General features: G+C 45.3%; 1 protein-coding gene across 2 annotated transcripts; it reads left to right on the top strand.

Moving 5' to 3' along the window:
• The first annotated feature begins 7,413 nt into the window (after positions 1-7,413).
• LOC102755913 (myelin P2 protein) lies at positions 7,414-11,692 on the top strand. 2 transcript variants are annotated; one of them, XM_006759122.2, is made up of 4 exons: positions 7,414-7,527; positions 10,115-10,287; positions 10,437-10,538; positions 11,609-11,692. In XM_006759122.2, exons 1-4 carry the CDS (start codon positions 7,455-7,457, stop codon positions 11,657-11,659), a joined length of 399 nt encoding a protein of 132 aa, XP_006759185.1. In that variant the 5' UTR covers positions 7,414-7,454; the 3' UTR covers positions 11,660-11,692. The 2 variants fall into 2 exon arrangements, with proteins under 2 accessions (XP_006759185.1, XP_006759186.1); XM_006759123.2 differs by lacking the exon at positions 11,609-11,692 and adding an exon at positions 11,122-11,296.
• Positions 11,693-14,619: the final 2,927 nt, after the last annotated feature.

Here is a 14,619-nt window from a genome sequence, read left to right as displayed (position 1 = left end):
GGGCTGAGTCATACTGAGTTTCGGACAATCTGATAAACCGGTGGGGCAGGAAGCTCCTGGCCTGTGGTGCGAGTGAAGGAGCACCAGCGCCCTCTTTGTCCTCTGCCACCTGCCCCCCAGGGCCTGCATGACCGACCCTTAACGTTCTGTCAAGCAGTGCTTTGTGGAGAGTCACATGGCTTCAAAGGGGGGAACATTATCATCATTGGAACCTGCCTTGGGCAGCACAAGTGCTGAGAACTAACATCGCTGGCTTTTTATTTTTGCAGAAGGTTGGACCTGCTTAAAGTAGTTAGGATGGACGTATGGATGGATGGAGGGAGGGATGGATGGATGGAGGGAGGGAGGAATGGAGGGAGGGAGGGATGGATGGATGGACAAGTGAATAGGTAGATAACAAAATAGAACCTGGACATTAGACACTGTGTTTGAATTCAGCCTTTTTCATCTCGTGGCACACATAAACTAATTGCTAAAATTCTACAGCACACTGATCATATTTTTTGCTGATCTGACAAAAAATAGGTATAATTTTGATTTATTCACACTGAAAGGCTATTGTTGTATTGGCTGTTGTCATTTTTTTTTTAAATTTGACAAGCTAAGGGAAAAGAGGTCAGTGCCCCTGACTAAATAGGTATTGCCTGTTTAAAAATTCCTGTGGCACATCGGTTGAAAATTGCTGTTATAGAAGAACATTTAAAAACAATTATTGTCTTATTTACCCATAACCCATTTAAAATAACCAGGCTGGTGCATCTGCTGCCACAGTTTACAATGTGGTATTCACAGAAAGACATGTCATTACAAGCCAGCCCTGAATTTCTAAATGATCAGTAAGAACATAATTATTGAGCCCTAGCTGGTTTGGCTCAGTGGATAGAGTGTCGGCCTGTGGTCAGAGGGTTCACGGGTTCATTTCCAGTGAAGGGCACATGCCTGGTTGTGGGCTCCATCCCCAGTGGGGGGCATGTAGGAGGCAGCCAATCAATGATTCTCTCTCATCATTGATGTTTCTCTCTCTCTCTCCTTTCCTCTCTGAAATCAATAAAAATCCTATCTAATAAAAGAGAAACATGGTAATTAGCCATCCCTCCGCTACCCTTCCCAGTGGCTAATCAGGGTGATATGCAAATTAACTGCCAGCCAAGATGGCGGCTGGCAGCCAGGCAGCTTGAAGCAAACATGAGGCTTGCTCTCTTCAGTGACAGAGGACTCCAATGTCCCCCGCCTGCTGCTGCCGGCCTCTGAGCTTGCAGTTTGTAACATTGTTACAAATATAGAAGCTAAACAAAACCCAAGAAACCTGCTTTCAGCCAGTTGGGATCTCAGAGCTGGAGTTGAAAACGTGTTTTGATTATAGAACCCAAACAAACCAGATACCTGCTTTCAGCAGCCGAGGCCTCAGAGCTGGAGCCAAGCCTCAGAGCTAAAGCTGGCCCAGAAGAAAAAGAAGAAAAAAGGAGTGGTTGGGAGCTCAAGTCCCCTGCCAGCCTGAAAACAGCCCTCAGACCCTCACACAGACTGGCCAGGCACCCCAGTGGCAACCCCCACCCTGAAGGGGGTGTGACTAGCTGCAAACAGCCATCAGCCCCTCACCCACGCTGGCCAGGCACCTAAGCGGGACCCCCCCACCCTGATCCAGGACACCCTTCAGGGCAAAACAGCCGGCCCCCACCCATGTACCAGGCCTCTATCCTATATAGTAAAAGGGTAATATGCCTCTCAGCACTGGGATCAGCGGAGCTGTGAGGCCTCCTGGCACCAGGATCAGCGTGACAGGGGGCAACGCCCAACCCCCCTGATTGCCCTGCGGCTCTGTGTATGACAGGGGGGGGGGCCACAACCTCCCTATCGGCCCTGCTCTGTTCGTGACAGGGGAAGGTGCCCCAACCCCCTGATCAGCCCTGCTCTGTGACTGATAGGGGGCAGCTCCCCAACCCCCTGATCGCCCTGCGGCTCTGTGTGTGACAGTGGTGGCCCCCCAACCCCCTGATCGGCCCTGCTCTGTGGGTGATAGAGGGCAGCGCCCCAACCTCCCCCCCCCCTCACGGGCCCTGCTCTGTGTGTGATGGGGTAGAGCCATAACCTCCCCATCGACCCTGCCCTGAGTGTGACAGGGTGAGGCACCCCAACCCCCTGATCCGCCCTGCTCTGTGTGTGACAGGGGGCGGTGCCCCAACCCCCCCAATCGGCCCTACCCTGAGCGTGACTGACGGTGGCATTGCAAACTCCTGCTCTGCCCTGCTCTGTGCATGACAGGGGGGGGCGCCCCAACTCCCCAATCAGCCCTTCTCTGAGCCTGACCAGGGGCTGCACCTAGGGATTGGGCCTGCCCTCTGCCACCCAGGAGCAGGCCTAAGCCAGTAGGTCGTTATCTCCCGAGGGGTCCCAGACTGCTAGAGGGCACAGGCTAGGCTGAGGGACCTCCCCCTCCCCCTCGAGTGCACAAATTTTTGTGCACCGGACCTCTAGTATATTAAATAAATAAAATAAAATAATTGTTGGAGCTACACAAAGTCCCAATGGTTTCCCCAAGTACTCATAGGGCTCAGAGCAAACCTATTAATAGAGATAAAATTAATGGGTAAAGCCTAGAAAACTGAGGCTATTTGTAGCAGAGGGCGGAGGAAAGGAAGAGAGAATTATGTAAATGTTGTATGCACCTTAAATTTAAAAATAGATAACGGTTAAAAATGTTTGGAATCATGTCCAATGTGTGCTGAAATGAAAAGTCCATGTCATTTGTCACCTGAACTGGGTGAGAAGTGACGCTGGCCAGGAGCACACTCCGTGATCACACCTGGGCAACAGGTACAGCCTGGAGCCGTCCCCGGCAGACCAGGGTGGTCACTGTGTGAGGAGGGGTTGAAGGGCCACGCATAGGAGGACAGAGCAGGGCTGGGCCAGAGCTGAGCCCCTGACAGGAGAGGAGGGAGGGCTGTCAGATGAACCCTGACGACCTCTGAGCACACAGCCATGCACCTGCAGTGACCGCTTGGTGGAGGCCTCACCCCTGCCGATGTGAGCAGGGACAGCCATCCCACAGGGCTTGTCCCTGCCCTTCCCTAAAGGACTCCGGTGTGTACAGATGTGACCATCTCGCTCCCCAGGACTCACAGGGGCTTTCAACCCCCCAGGTTGTGTCCTGTGCATGACAGGACCAGGGACCGATGCCTGGTAGTCGGAGCACAGGTGCCTTGGCACTGCCTCAGAGCAGGTGGAGGTGTGGTTCACAACCACAGGGAGAATATTTTACTCTAAAAACACTAGCCACTGACTCGTTTAACTCTTCGGCGTCACAGAGGCATCACTAAGAAAAGAAGTATACAGTCCTGAATCTTCAGGACTTATTTCTCTTCTCATAAGTGGGAAGCACAGAGAACAAAGAGACCCGATGAGAAACAAATCCCTGTGCTGGGTGGTTAGCAGGTGGCGCCACGCATAGCGCTCTGAGGAAGCCCTTCGTTCAGTGGGTCCTGACTCAGCCCTGCTGCTGCCCGCGCTCTCGGGAGCTGCACACAGGCACTGGGCTAGACGGGTGGTGGTGGTGGGGGTGTGGTGCGCGGTTCCACCTGCCTTCTGATGTTGCCAGTAGCAGAGGCATCACGAAGCCCTCCGGCCTTTATTTTTATTCTCAATCAAATGTCTGTAAGAAATAAGTTTCTACTGAGACGCCTTAGTCTTCTTAAGGACTTTTTATAAGATCAGCCTCTTGCCCTGGCTGGTGTGGCTCAGTGGACAGAGCATTGGCCTGCGGACTGAAGGTCCTGGGCTTGATTCCAGCCAAGGGCACATGTCTGGGTTGTGGGCTTGGTCCCCAGTAGGGGGTGTGCAGGAGGCAGCCGATCAATGATTTCCTCTCATCATCGATGTTTCTATCTCTCTCTCCCTCTCCCTTCCTCTCTAAGACGAGCCTCTTGGCATATCTGCCTTGCCTTCAAGGTCATTACCTCTCTGTGAGTAAATGATAATGCCACAGTAATCAATAGCATTAGATTTATCATTATCTCTGTACAAGGAAATGATAAAATGTCATTAGTATCAAGTTGTATTGGAAATAACAAAACTATTCATTATAGTGAGTTGAGCAATGAAAAGCCATTATTTATTCATTTTCCAAAGGAAGTGAGTGTAGGTTTTATAAGCCACACAGGAAAATGCATTTTGTTTTCAAAAATTTTTGTTAAACAATAGAGAAGTTAAAAAAAATTGGTTCTGAATAATTTAATAGTAAACTATTCTATTTTAAATACACACTGATGCTTGTAGGAAAACATGATTGATACCAAAATCAATCATAATAAAACCATGATTAATACTATTATTAGAGAACTAGAGGCCCTGTGCACAAAAATTTGTGCACTGGAGGGGGGTCCCTCAGCCCAGCTTGCCCCCTATCACATACTGGGAACCCCCAGGGCATGTTTCCATTGATTTTTAGAGAATGTGGAAGAGAAAGGGAAAGACAGAGAGAAACATCCAAGTGGGAGTAACACTCTGATTGGTTGTGTCCGGCATGAGCTCTGACCTGGACCCAGGTCAGGGAGGAACCTGCAACCTAGGTACATCCGTTAGCCATAATTGAACCAAGACCCAGCAGTGGGCAGGCCAAGGCGTTATCCACTGAGCAAAACCAGCTAGGACAGGATATGACATTTCTTAACCCTCCAGCAGTGGACCTTCCTTTTTTTCTCCAGGAGTGTGGTAAAAAACCCTAGATTACCTATTTGGATTCTTATTACCCAAGTTACTAAGAATATTACCAGTGGCATATAGGGAGCTAAGCCAATGAGCAGTCAGAAAAGGTGTTTCCTCTGTAGTTCACACCAATTGCCGGTTTGGCCCCTGCCCAGGCCTAACTCCTCTGGCCGAGTCATTAGCTCTGGGCAGGGGACCTCCAGCTCCCTGCGATCGCTGGCTCCACTCCTGCTCCCCACCATCGCTGACTTCCCCCCTGGTCCCCACCATCACGGCTCCACCCATGCCCAGGCCTAACGCTTCTGACCGAGGTGTCAGGCCTGGGCAGGGGACCTCTGAGCTCCGATTGCAGGCTCTGATAGCCAATAGCCGCTGGATGCCTACATATGCAAATTAACCATCTTTGTTAGCGGTTAATTTGCATATCATGCTGGTTAGCCAATGGGAGGTTTAGCAAAGGTACGGTCAATTACCCTGTTTGTCTATTATTAGATAGGATAATTCACCGGATTTCTCCTCCCCCTCCTCCTCCTCCTCCTCCTCCTCCTCCTCCTCCTCCTTCTTCTTCTCCTTCTTCTTCTTCTTCTTGGTATCCAATACTATTCAGTAACCCACAAAAGAAATAATTTTTGAACATTTTTAGTGTATTTAATTTTCACACTTTTACACAAACATTCAATAAACACAAATGGACATACTTTTCTTCACTGGCCATAGAAAGACAGCTGACTGACTATTCCAAAATTAATAACCAAAAATTGATGGAAAATTAGGATAAAGTGTCAGGGCATAACCTAATCCCCAAATTATAGGTTCTAAAGGTTTCTTTTTGAACATTGAGGGGGAAATATCGTCTGTCCACTTTGACATTTGGTATCTAGATGCTGTGTGATTTGGGAGGAGGGAGGAAGGGAGGGACCACCTACCCAGCAGCTGGAGACACACAGAGTTCATTGTCACCCAGAGACCCACCAGGTGAAGTGGGGGAATGGACGTGAGTCCGCCTGCCACCGACAGCTGTGTGAGCACGAAATGAGCTGCTTAACCACCGAACTTTTCTCCTTTGCAAAATGGAGAGATCGTCACAGCGCTGTGGGGAGGGTTAAGGACCGCGTGCAATGGACCAGCACAGGAAAGCCCTCATGTTTTTCTTCTTTTTGAAATCCTCACCCGAGGATATGTTTTTTTTTATTGATTATTGATTATTTTTTGAGAGAGAAAGAGAAACATTGATGTACCAGAGAAATATCATCCAGTTGCTTCCCACATGTGCCCTAACCACAGATCAAACCTGCAACCTAGGTTATATGAGCCACCTGATTGCAATGGTTAGGGCACAGCTGTGGCACTGGAGACCTGAGCCCTGGAGGCCAGCAATTACTTGATTAGCAAGTGGACCACAGGGTGCTTCATGGCTGTGACGAGTGCCAACCTGATATTCATATATAGTATCAGCTGCCTCACAGCCAGGATGAAAGCCAATGTGAAAAGCTGCTGGGAAAAGGCGTGGCAGCAACTAGGCATTATTCCCAAGAGCAACACTCCTATTCGAGGTGGTTTGACATTTGCACCCCCTGATCAAAGATGGGGTCTCTGATGACCGTGGGAGCCTGGGGACTTCAGCTCATGACCTTCACTTCTCTTGACTTGAGAATGACTGTCCCTGTCTAGTCCTGGTGACGTCAAGATGGCTTGCCATCAGCCAGGGCCTCTGTGCAAAATATTGGTCTAGAGACCAGGCACCAGGGACCAACGCCCAGTTCAAGTCCTACTTCTCCTTTGTCATGTGTTGGGAACAAGTTACCTACCTGTCATGATCTCTGCTTTGCTCTTTGGAAAAATGGTTGAAATACCAGTACTTCGCTCCTGGAATTGCTGAAGATGTATATATTAGGGTTCCTCGTATAGAAAACCCGTTCTCTTTATATAACTGTGGATTTATTTTAAAGGACTTAAATTCAAAGTTTCTTTATTAACTAAGAGCCTGCCTAATTCAGACTCAAGGTTTTTCTTAGATGACGATCTTTGCTGGGGCCAAGGAACGTGTGGTGGCCCTATTCTTGTCCCCCGTGAATCCAGGCTCTGTCCCTGCTCTAACACACTGGCTGTGTTTGCCGCCTACTCTGCCCCCCTGAGTATGTGAGCTATGCCGAACCTCCCTCACCTATGACCACGTCTTCACTCTGCTTCTGGATTTTCTCTCCCACAGCATAGTGGAGGCGGTCATCACAGTCCTCGAGGACATTTCTCCCTCAGTCTTCTCTTTCAATAAGAATTCTTAATTGTGCAGACTCAGGATAAAGAGTGACCAAGATGCCTGAACACACACACACACACACACACACACACACACACACACGCGCGCGCGCGCGCGCCTTCATTCATTCATGCTCTGATCATTTAGTTCGGTATAGAACTGAATTCATGGAGTCTTTTCCAAAGTATTAAGGACCCAAGCACTTCTTAAAAATGTAAGATCAACCAAAAAATTTTTTGAAAGTTCAAATAGTACTCTCGTTGATCTTTATAAAATTTTTTGGAAATGAAAGGAAACATTATGTGGAGTTTTCTTTTGTCCTAGTGGATGATTTATGAGCCATTCATTGCCTGGGCCTGACTCTGCCTTTCCCCATTGGGTCTCTGTGGGCGTCACGTGCTATGGACGTCTTTGAAAAGCATCTTCTGAGGCTCCAGCCTCTCACTGGAGTCCCCTGAATCTCGCCGGGAACTGGGCTGCGCTCTCCTCCAGCACAATGAGCAGCAGCTTTGTGGGCGCCTGGAAGCTGGTCTCCAGCGAGCACTTCGATGACTACATGAGAGCGCTGGGTAAGGAAGGCTCTTTTGGAGAAAGCTGTGTGACTGTTGCCTTCTGCCTCCTTTTCCAGGAGGGCGGGGAAGTTTGTACAGGCTGAAGTGCAATCCTCTGCTAGGCTTGATCCTCTCTTGTGTCAGATAATTTGTTTGCATTTCCTTTGTGGCAATTTTAATAGATTTTAACTTACATGAGAGCTGCTTAGATGCACGGAACTCCCACAATTTCCAAAGGCAGTTTCGTATCAATAGGGCTTTGGGTTCAGGACCACAGGAAAAAGTCTTTGATGTTTAGTCAACCCATTCCTTGGCTTTCCTGAATACTGGCTTTGTAACAACTAAAGTGCTCATAATACAAGGAGCTGAAGGAACTGAAGTTAAAATGTTGATGTTTGGCTAAACTATAAGCTTTCTTTCTCTACCTCTAGGTCAGTGATGACGAACCTTTTGAGCTCGGCGTGTCAGCATTTTGAAAAACCCTAACTTAACTCTGGTGCCGTGTCACATATAGAAATTTTTTGATATTTGCAACCATAGTAAAACAAAGACTTATATTTTTGATATTTATTTTATATATTTAAATGCCATTTAACAAAGAAAATGAGTTTGCGTGTCACCTCTGACATGCGTGTCATAGGTTCGCCATCACTGCTCTAGTTGTCCATCATTACATAATCATGTAGATAGAGAGTTTGTAAAAAGAAGATGCATTAAACCAGGATGTTTATAGTCTAGGGAAGTTACTGAGATAAAAAGAATTGGGTTGTGGCAGTGAATTCAAACTCAACTACACTAACATTAGACGTTCCTGGAGTTGGAGCAGTGGATGGAGGTGGAAAACCCAGTCATTAGTTACATCAACTTTATTTGACCCTCTTTCTAGAGACTGTTCCACAGATATGAGCCCAATCGATGGGCAGAGTCTTGGGGACACTTCCAGAGCTGTATCAATCCAATAGACAGTGATGCCAAGGACCAGGTTGCCCTGCTTGCCAAAATGTCTGTGGCTTTATATACTTGTTCAGAAAACTAATGAGAAAGGTTCTTTATAGATAAAATGAGTCAATCCTGTCATGTTGCCTAGAAAACTATGAGACCTTATGGGGATCAATCCATACCGTCAGATTAGTTAGATGCATGGGCTTCACTTTACAGTTGAGGAAGAAGCAAAATATGAGCAAGTCTCAATGAAGGACTCCTGATTCTGTCATTTTCCACTTTTAGAGCACCCAGGAATGCCTGGGGGGTGGCAAAATGTAGATCCTCAGGCTTTCCTGCAGAAATTCAGCTAGAAAAACATTGCTCTAAAGCAATATTATAAGATAATATAAGATTAATCAGAATTAGAAAAAAAGAGTAGAGTTCACCATTCTTTATTAGGTCTAACTGGTCACTTCTTATTAGGTGGACACAGGGATGGGCAAAAGTAGGTTTACAGTGTAGTACAAATAAATAATACAATAATTTTAATAAATAATACAAGAAGGTGCCCCCCCCAAATGTATATACACTGTAACAGCTGATAGCTCAATTTTGAAAATGAAATGTATTTTAATAAACACTGCCTTTATAAATATTCAAAGTGTGTATACATTTTTTGAGGGACTATCTATCTATCTATCTATCTTTCTATCTAAGCATAAGCGACCTTCACAACTGAAACAACTGAATTGGCAGGGGAGGCAGTTGGGGGGGATCAGGCAGGCAGGCAGGTAAGCATATAGGAGCCAGTGGTCCCAGATTGTGAGAGAGATGTTCGACTGCCGGCAGTCAGATATCCCCCAAGGGGTCCCGGATTGGAGAGGGTGCAGGCTGGGCTGAGCTCCCCCCTCACCGTGCACTGGAACTCTAATACACACACACACACACACACACACACACACACACACACACACTAGTTTTCCCTTTATATATTTTAATATATTACTCTCATTTGACATTTCCCTTTTCCATGTATTTGTATAATCTTGAATACTAATAATACTTGAATCTAATTTTGTTTTGTTTTTCAAATGCAGAAAAAATTAATGATTTTATTTACTAATGATCATTTGGAATGGTGCAGGTAGGTCTTGAAGGGAAATGGATTGTTTCTCTACCCACTAGATTTAGGGGCCACAACAAAATTTCAGAAATGAAATTCAATCAAGGATGTGGGGGAATTCTTTTCTATATCCATAGTATGTTACTGCGGGAGAAAAGTCATGGGACAGTGTGCATCTGTCATAGCATCATTCAGAAAACCCTCTACAATCTGTGTGCAAGCTAAAGTGTCTGTACTGGTCCAGACAGAACTACAGTGGGTGATGTCCAGCGGAGGTGCGGGTGGAGGTGGGAGTGATTTTCAATGGAGGTGCAGTTGGATGACTCTGGGCTGAACACTTTCACCTTTCAAATTTGCAGATGTCACCTCTGTAACAAAACCCAAAATATCCAAGTCTGTGACATGCATTTCCATTAGGAGATGAAACATGGGAGGAGGCTCTTAGTTGTGGTTGTCACTACCTGCCGTCTGTCCACCTGAGCCCGGAATGTGGGCCCCACAGACTCTCTAGGTGCTCCCTCTGGGTCCGCATTATTCTAATTCTACCTTGCTTTTCAGGCGTGGGGTTAGCCACCAGAAAACTGGGAAATTTGGCCAAACCCAAAGTGATCATCAGTAAGAAAGGGGATACTATAACCATAAGGACTGAAAGCACCTTTAAAAATACAGAGATCTCTTTCAAGCTTGGCCAGGAATTTGAAGAAACCACAGCTGACAACCGGAAAACAAAGGTAAGCTTCAGTGTTTCTCTGCAAAGTCTCCAGCTTGAGAGAGGATAACTCCGCTAGTGTTGAAAGGGTAGACTACTTCCTTCTGTTGGAAATGAATGTGCTTACTAATGCTTCTTCAATCAACCATTTATGTGAACTTGTCTTTGCAGAGAGTCGTAACCTTGGCCAGAGGCTCACTGAATCAAGTGCAGAAATGGGATGGCAAAGAGACCACAATAAAGAGAAAGCTGGTGGATGGGAAAATGGTCGTGGTAAGAGGGTCTTTACTTCTAAATGCAGAAATGATGCCATTGAAATAAAGAAATTGGTTATAATATTTTCAAAAATATTCTTTTTTTTCTTTAGAACGCCAATGGCTAAGAAGGGCTGAGAGTGAGGCAGAGTTAGTGTTTGGGTGATGCTCAAACTATCAAGAGCTCCAGTTTAAGGCTTGAGAATTTAGAACTAAGAAAGCCTACTTGTTACTTTAGATATAACAACACCTAAAAATGATAGTAAAGTTAAAGAGGGTCTGGATCAATCTCACTAGTTGGGACTCACAAAGAGAAAAGCAAGTCTAAGTTCTACAAGCAAAACAAATCCAAAAGCTCAATTAGTGAATATTTGTGGATATCTAAGTGTTTTCAAGAATCCATAGTAGCTTGGACTAAACCACGTCAAGAATTGAAGCTGAGCTCACAGCAGACCTCGTTAGTCGGCAGATGAAAGGGTGACAACGGTTACATGAGGTGACCTCTGATGATTTTTTGAAGTTTTGGGTTCTGTGCTCACTAATTAGCACATACATTAATTGTAAATAGATTCACATGCTGTTTTGAATGTCTCTTCCTTTAGAACAGAGGTTTTTTGATCCCTGACTGCACAATAGACTTACATGGGGAGTAAGTACCAATATGGGGCCCATCACAGATCACACCACTTGGGGAGGAGGAGCCATCCGTATTTTTAAGTGTTCCTCAGACAAGGCAAATGTGCAGGTAATTTTGAAAACCACTGTTTTAGTAGACTTAAAAGCATGCATATAATTTTATTTATCTATTTATTTTTCCATTCAATACTATTTTGTATTACTTTCAGGTGTTCAGCATAGAGGAAGTTGCCATTTTAAAAGAATTCTTCTGCTGTAGCATAGATCAACTTTAAAACTATTTCTCCTGCTTTAGTGGCCATGATTTTAAATTACTGGAGACTGGCATGCTGATATTTTAAACTTTTCTGAGTTTAATCTCGTGGGATGGTTTTTAATTTCTGTTATCACTAAAAATTTGTTGTCCCCTCATTTGGGCTTTAGGTACCCAGTTCATCTCTCTCTTTTTTAAAGGAATGTAAGATGAAAGGCGTGGTCTGCACCAGAATCTATGAGAAGGTCTGAGAAAATCGATGCCTCGTTGACCTGATATTTGCTCAGCTGTTTCCATGGCAGAGTCTGACTACACTGCAGTTTGCTTGTTCTTGCTTTTATCTTAATAGATCAGACAGGATTAATTTACAATCCAGCATTGTTCGAATATGTTCAATATTCGAATTGCTTGCATATCTTTGCTGTCTTAAAGTGTCTAGATTGCCCTGACCTAAATAGTTGATAATGTCATGTAATTAATCGTAAAATTCTAACTTGCATTTTGCATACCTACAATGATAATAAAAGGAAGCAAACATTCTGGTCAGGGGTAGCTCACACAGATGCCTGCCGGGCGGGAGTGCCGAGGGGGAGGAGCAGAAGTGAGGCAACCCAGAGGAGCAGCTCCAGCCAAGACCAGCCGTCTCTACTCGACTCCAGCCAATTTTTTCAAATTGAGGTTAACTTATAGACAGCGAAATGCACATGTCTTCAGGGTAAAGTTTAACCCACTGCACGCACCCATGTCACTCACATCCTGTTCAAGACATCGTGCATTTCCTTAACCCCAGAATGCTTTCCCATGCCCCTTCCCAGGTCATGTCCTGCCCTGTCCCACCTCCAACAAAAGCAAACGGTGGCTTAGTTTCTATCACCAGAGATTCGTTTTGCCTGTTCTCAAACTTCATGTAAATGGATTCATATATTATGTGTTCTTTTGTTTGCCTTTTAAAACTCAGCATGTTTTTGAAATTCTTCCATATTGTTCCTGCAGCAGTAATGGGTTTCTTTTTATTGCGGAGTAGTATCTCATTGCGTGAATGTATCACAGATTCTTTATCTCTTATTCTCTTAAAACAGTTGGGCTATTTCCAATTTGGGGCTATGATGAGCAAAGCTCCTACAAACATTCTCATACAAGGCTGTTTGTAGACACACGAGTTCCTCTCTTTTGGATGAATTACTAGGCATGAAATTCCTGGGTCCAGTTGGTTTTGACAGGCAGGAATGAGAGAACTCCGTGTTCCAATAATGATGAAGCTATTTCCGATGTATTACATGATTGAGCACATGAGAAGATGTATTAACGTTAGGAGACAGAATTTTCCCTCTGGAAGAAGGAACATGCAGCTATGGAATGAGGGGGAAACAATGTGAAACTGCACTGGGATAGATGGAAATTCACGGTTCCTAAGGCATGTATTTGTATGTTTGTGTACAATGTGACATGCGTATCTGCATGTCCTGATATGCGTATGCACATATGTGTTAATGTGTACGTATACAATAGTTCCCCCTTAGCCTTAAGGGATTCGCTCCCAGACCCCCCGTGGATGTCTGAAACCACAGATAGTACCAAGCCCTATACATACTATGTTGTTTCCCTATACATACAGACCTACGATAAAGTTTAATTTGTAAGTTAGGCACAGTAAGATATAAACACCAAGAGCTAACAAGAAAATAGGACAATTATGACAATATACTCTAATAAACGTTATGTGAGTGTGGTCTCTCTCAAATATCTTGTATTGTCTTCACCTTTTCACTTAAAGGAAGCACTTTAAGGCATGTCCGAATTGCCAGCAGCACTACTCTTGCGTTTTGGGGCCAATATGCAGTAAAACAAAGGTTATTTGAACACAAGCCCTGCGATCTGATAACTCTGACGGCAGCTCAGTGACCACTGGGCACGGAGCGTCTACAGTGTGGAGACGCCGACAGGGGAGTCATCTCCCAGGCTGGGCGGCCAGAATGGCGCGAGATTGCATCATGCTACTCAGCACTGCGCGGACTTAAAAGTTATGACTTGTTTATTTCTGAAATTTTTCATTTAATACTTTTGGACTTGATTTACTGCAGGTAACTAGCTGAAACCACAGAAAGCAAAGCCGAGAATGAGGAGGGACTTACCGGACATGTACACACATGCATGTGTTTCCCAACTACTAGTACGTCTGCCAAAGAGCTGAGAAGCAAAGACACCTCCGCAGGAATGAGTACACCCAGCACCCACACCTTGGTGTCTACACCTCATGCCCCACTAAAATGAAGGAGGGTTCCTTGGAAAAAAGGCCAATCCCAATGGCCTCAGCAGTAGGAACCACCTGAGTCTAAAATATCTTGTTATGACAGAAAGTAAGGACGTGTTCAAATAAATAACGAGGTATGTCACCCAAATATCCCAATCAGCTTGAAGGCACTCCCACTGATTGGCCCAAACTGGGATAATTTGAGAAGTAAAATAATAAAGAAAAATCATAAATTACAAACCATTGGGGAAAAATAAGAATCTGTGAATAACACTGGAGGGAGGGAGAGAAAGAGAGAGAGAAAGGAGAAGGAATTGTCTTCCTTACCATAGAGTGCCATGGGCTCACTGGTAAATGTGGAAGAAGAGTGGGAATTGGAAAATCATCATTTTTCAACCACCACAGTAAATAATGGCTCAGTAAGAATGATCAAAGATGTTGAGGCCAGACGGAAATTCTGGTTAGGAGCAGGATATTGGTTTGCTCCTAAAGTATCTCCACACGGATTGCTCATAGTTACACGGGAAAGAATAGCAGCTGCGCAGCGGGAAAACTGGGTGACCTCCTGACCGGGTAGCTCACATGAACCTTGCCAACAAAGGGCGGGTGCAAAACACATGGCTTCCATGTGACACCCTGAGAAGGAAGTGACATCACTTGCGTAGTATTCTGGCCTGGAACCCATGTCTGGGCCTAATCTGAAGAAACAGCAGACAAACTCCAAATGAGGAATGTTCTGTTAAAAAGGGGGAGGGGTGTTGGTTGAATTCTTTAAAAATCACAGGAGACAAAGAGAGGCTCTGGGGAAATGTCCCACTGGATGTGAACTAAACGTACCTGGCAGCTCCATGCAGTCAGTGCCTCGTGCTGCACCTGTGCAGATAAAACAATACTCCAAGGGGCAATATTAGAGGAACTGGCAAGTTGGAATAAAGATGGCAACTTAGACTAGAAGTTTAC

Source organism: Myotis davidii, unplaced genomic scaffold (assembly GCF_000327345.1).
Source record: "Myotis davidii unplaced genomic scaffold, ASM32734v1 scaffold14, whole genome shotgun sequence".
NCBI lineage: Eukaryota > Metazoa > Chordata > Mammalia > Chiroptera > Vespertilionidae > Myotis > Myotis davidii.
This window is presented reverse-complemented; position numbering and strand designations above follow the sequence as displayed.

Coding starts and splice junctions, on each gene's coding strand:
- LOC102755913 (XM_006759122.2), top strand. CDS start 7,455: ATGAGCAGCAGCTTTGTGGGCGCCTGGAAGCTGGTCTCCAGCGAGCAC. Junction 10,288..10,436: donor CTGACAACCGGAAAACAAAG/GTAAGCTTCAGT, acceptor TTGTCTTTGCAG/AGAGTCGTAACCTTGGCCAG. Junction 10,539..11,608: donor TGGATGGGAAAATGGTCGTG/GTAAGAGGGTCT, acceptor TCTTTTTTAAAG/GAATGTAAGATGAAAGGCGT.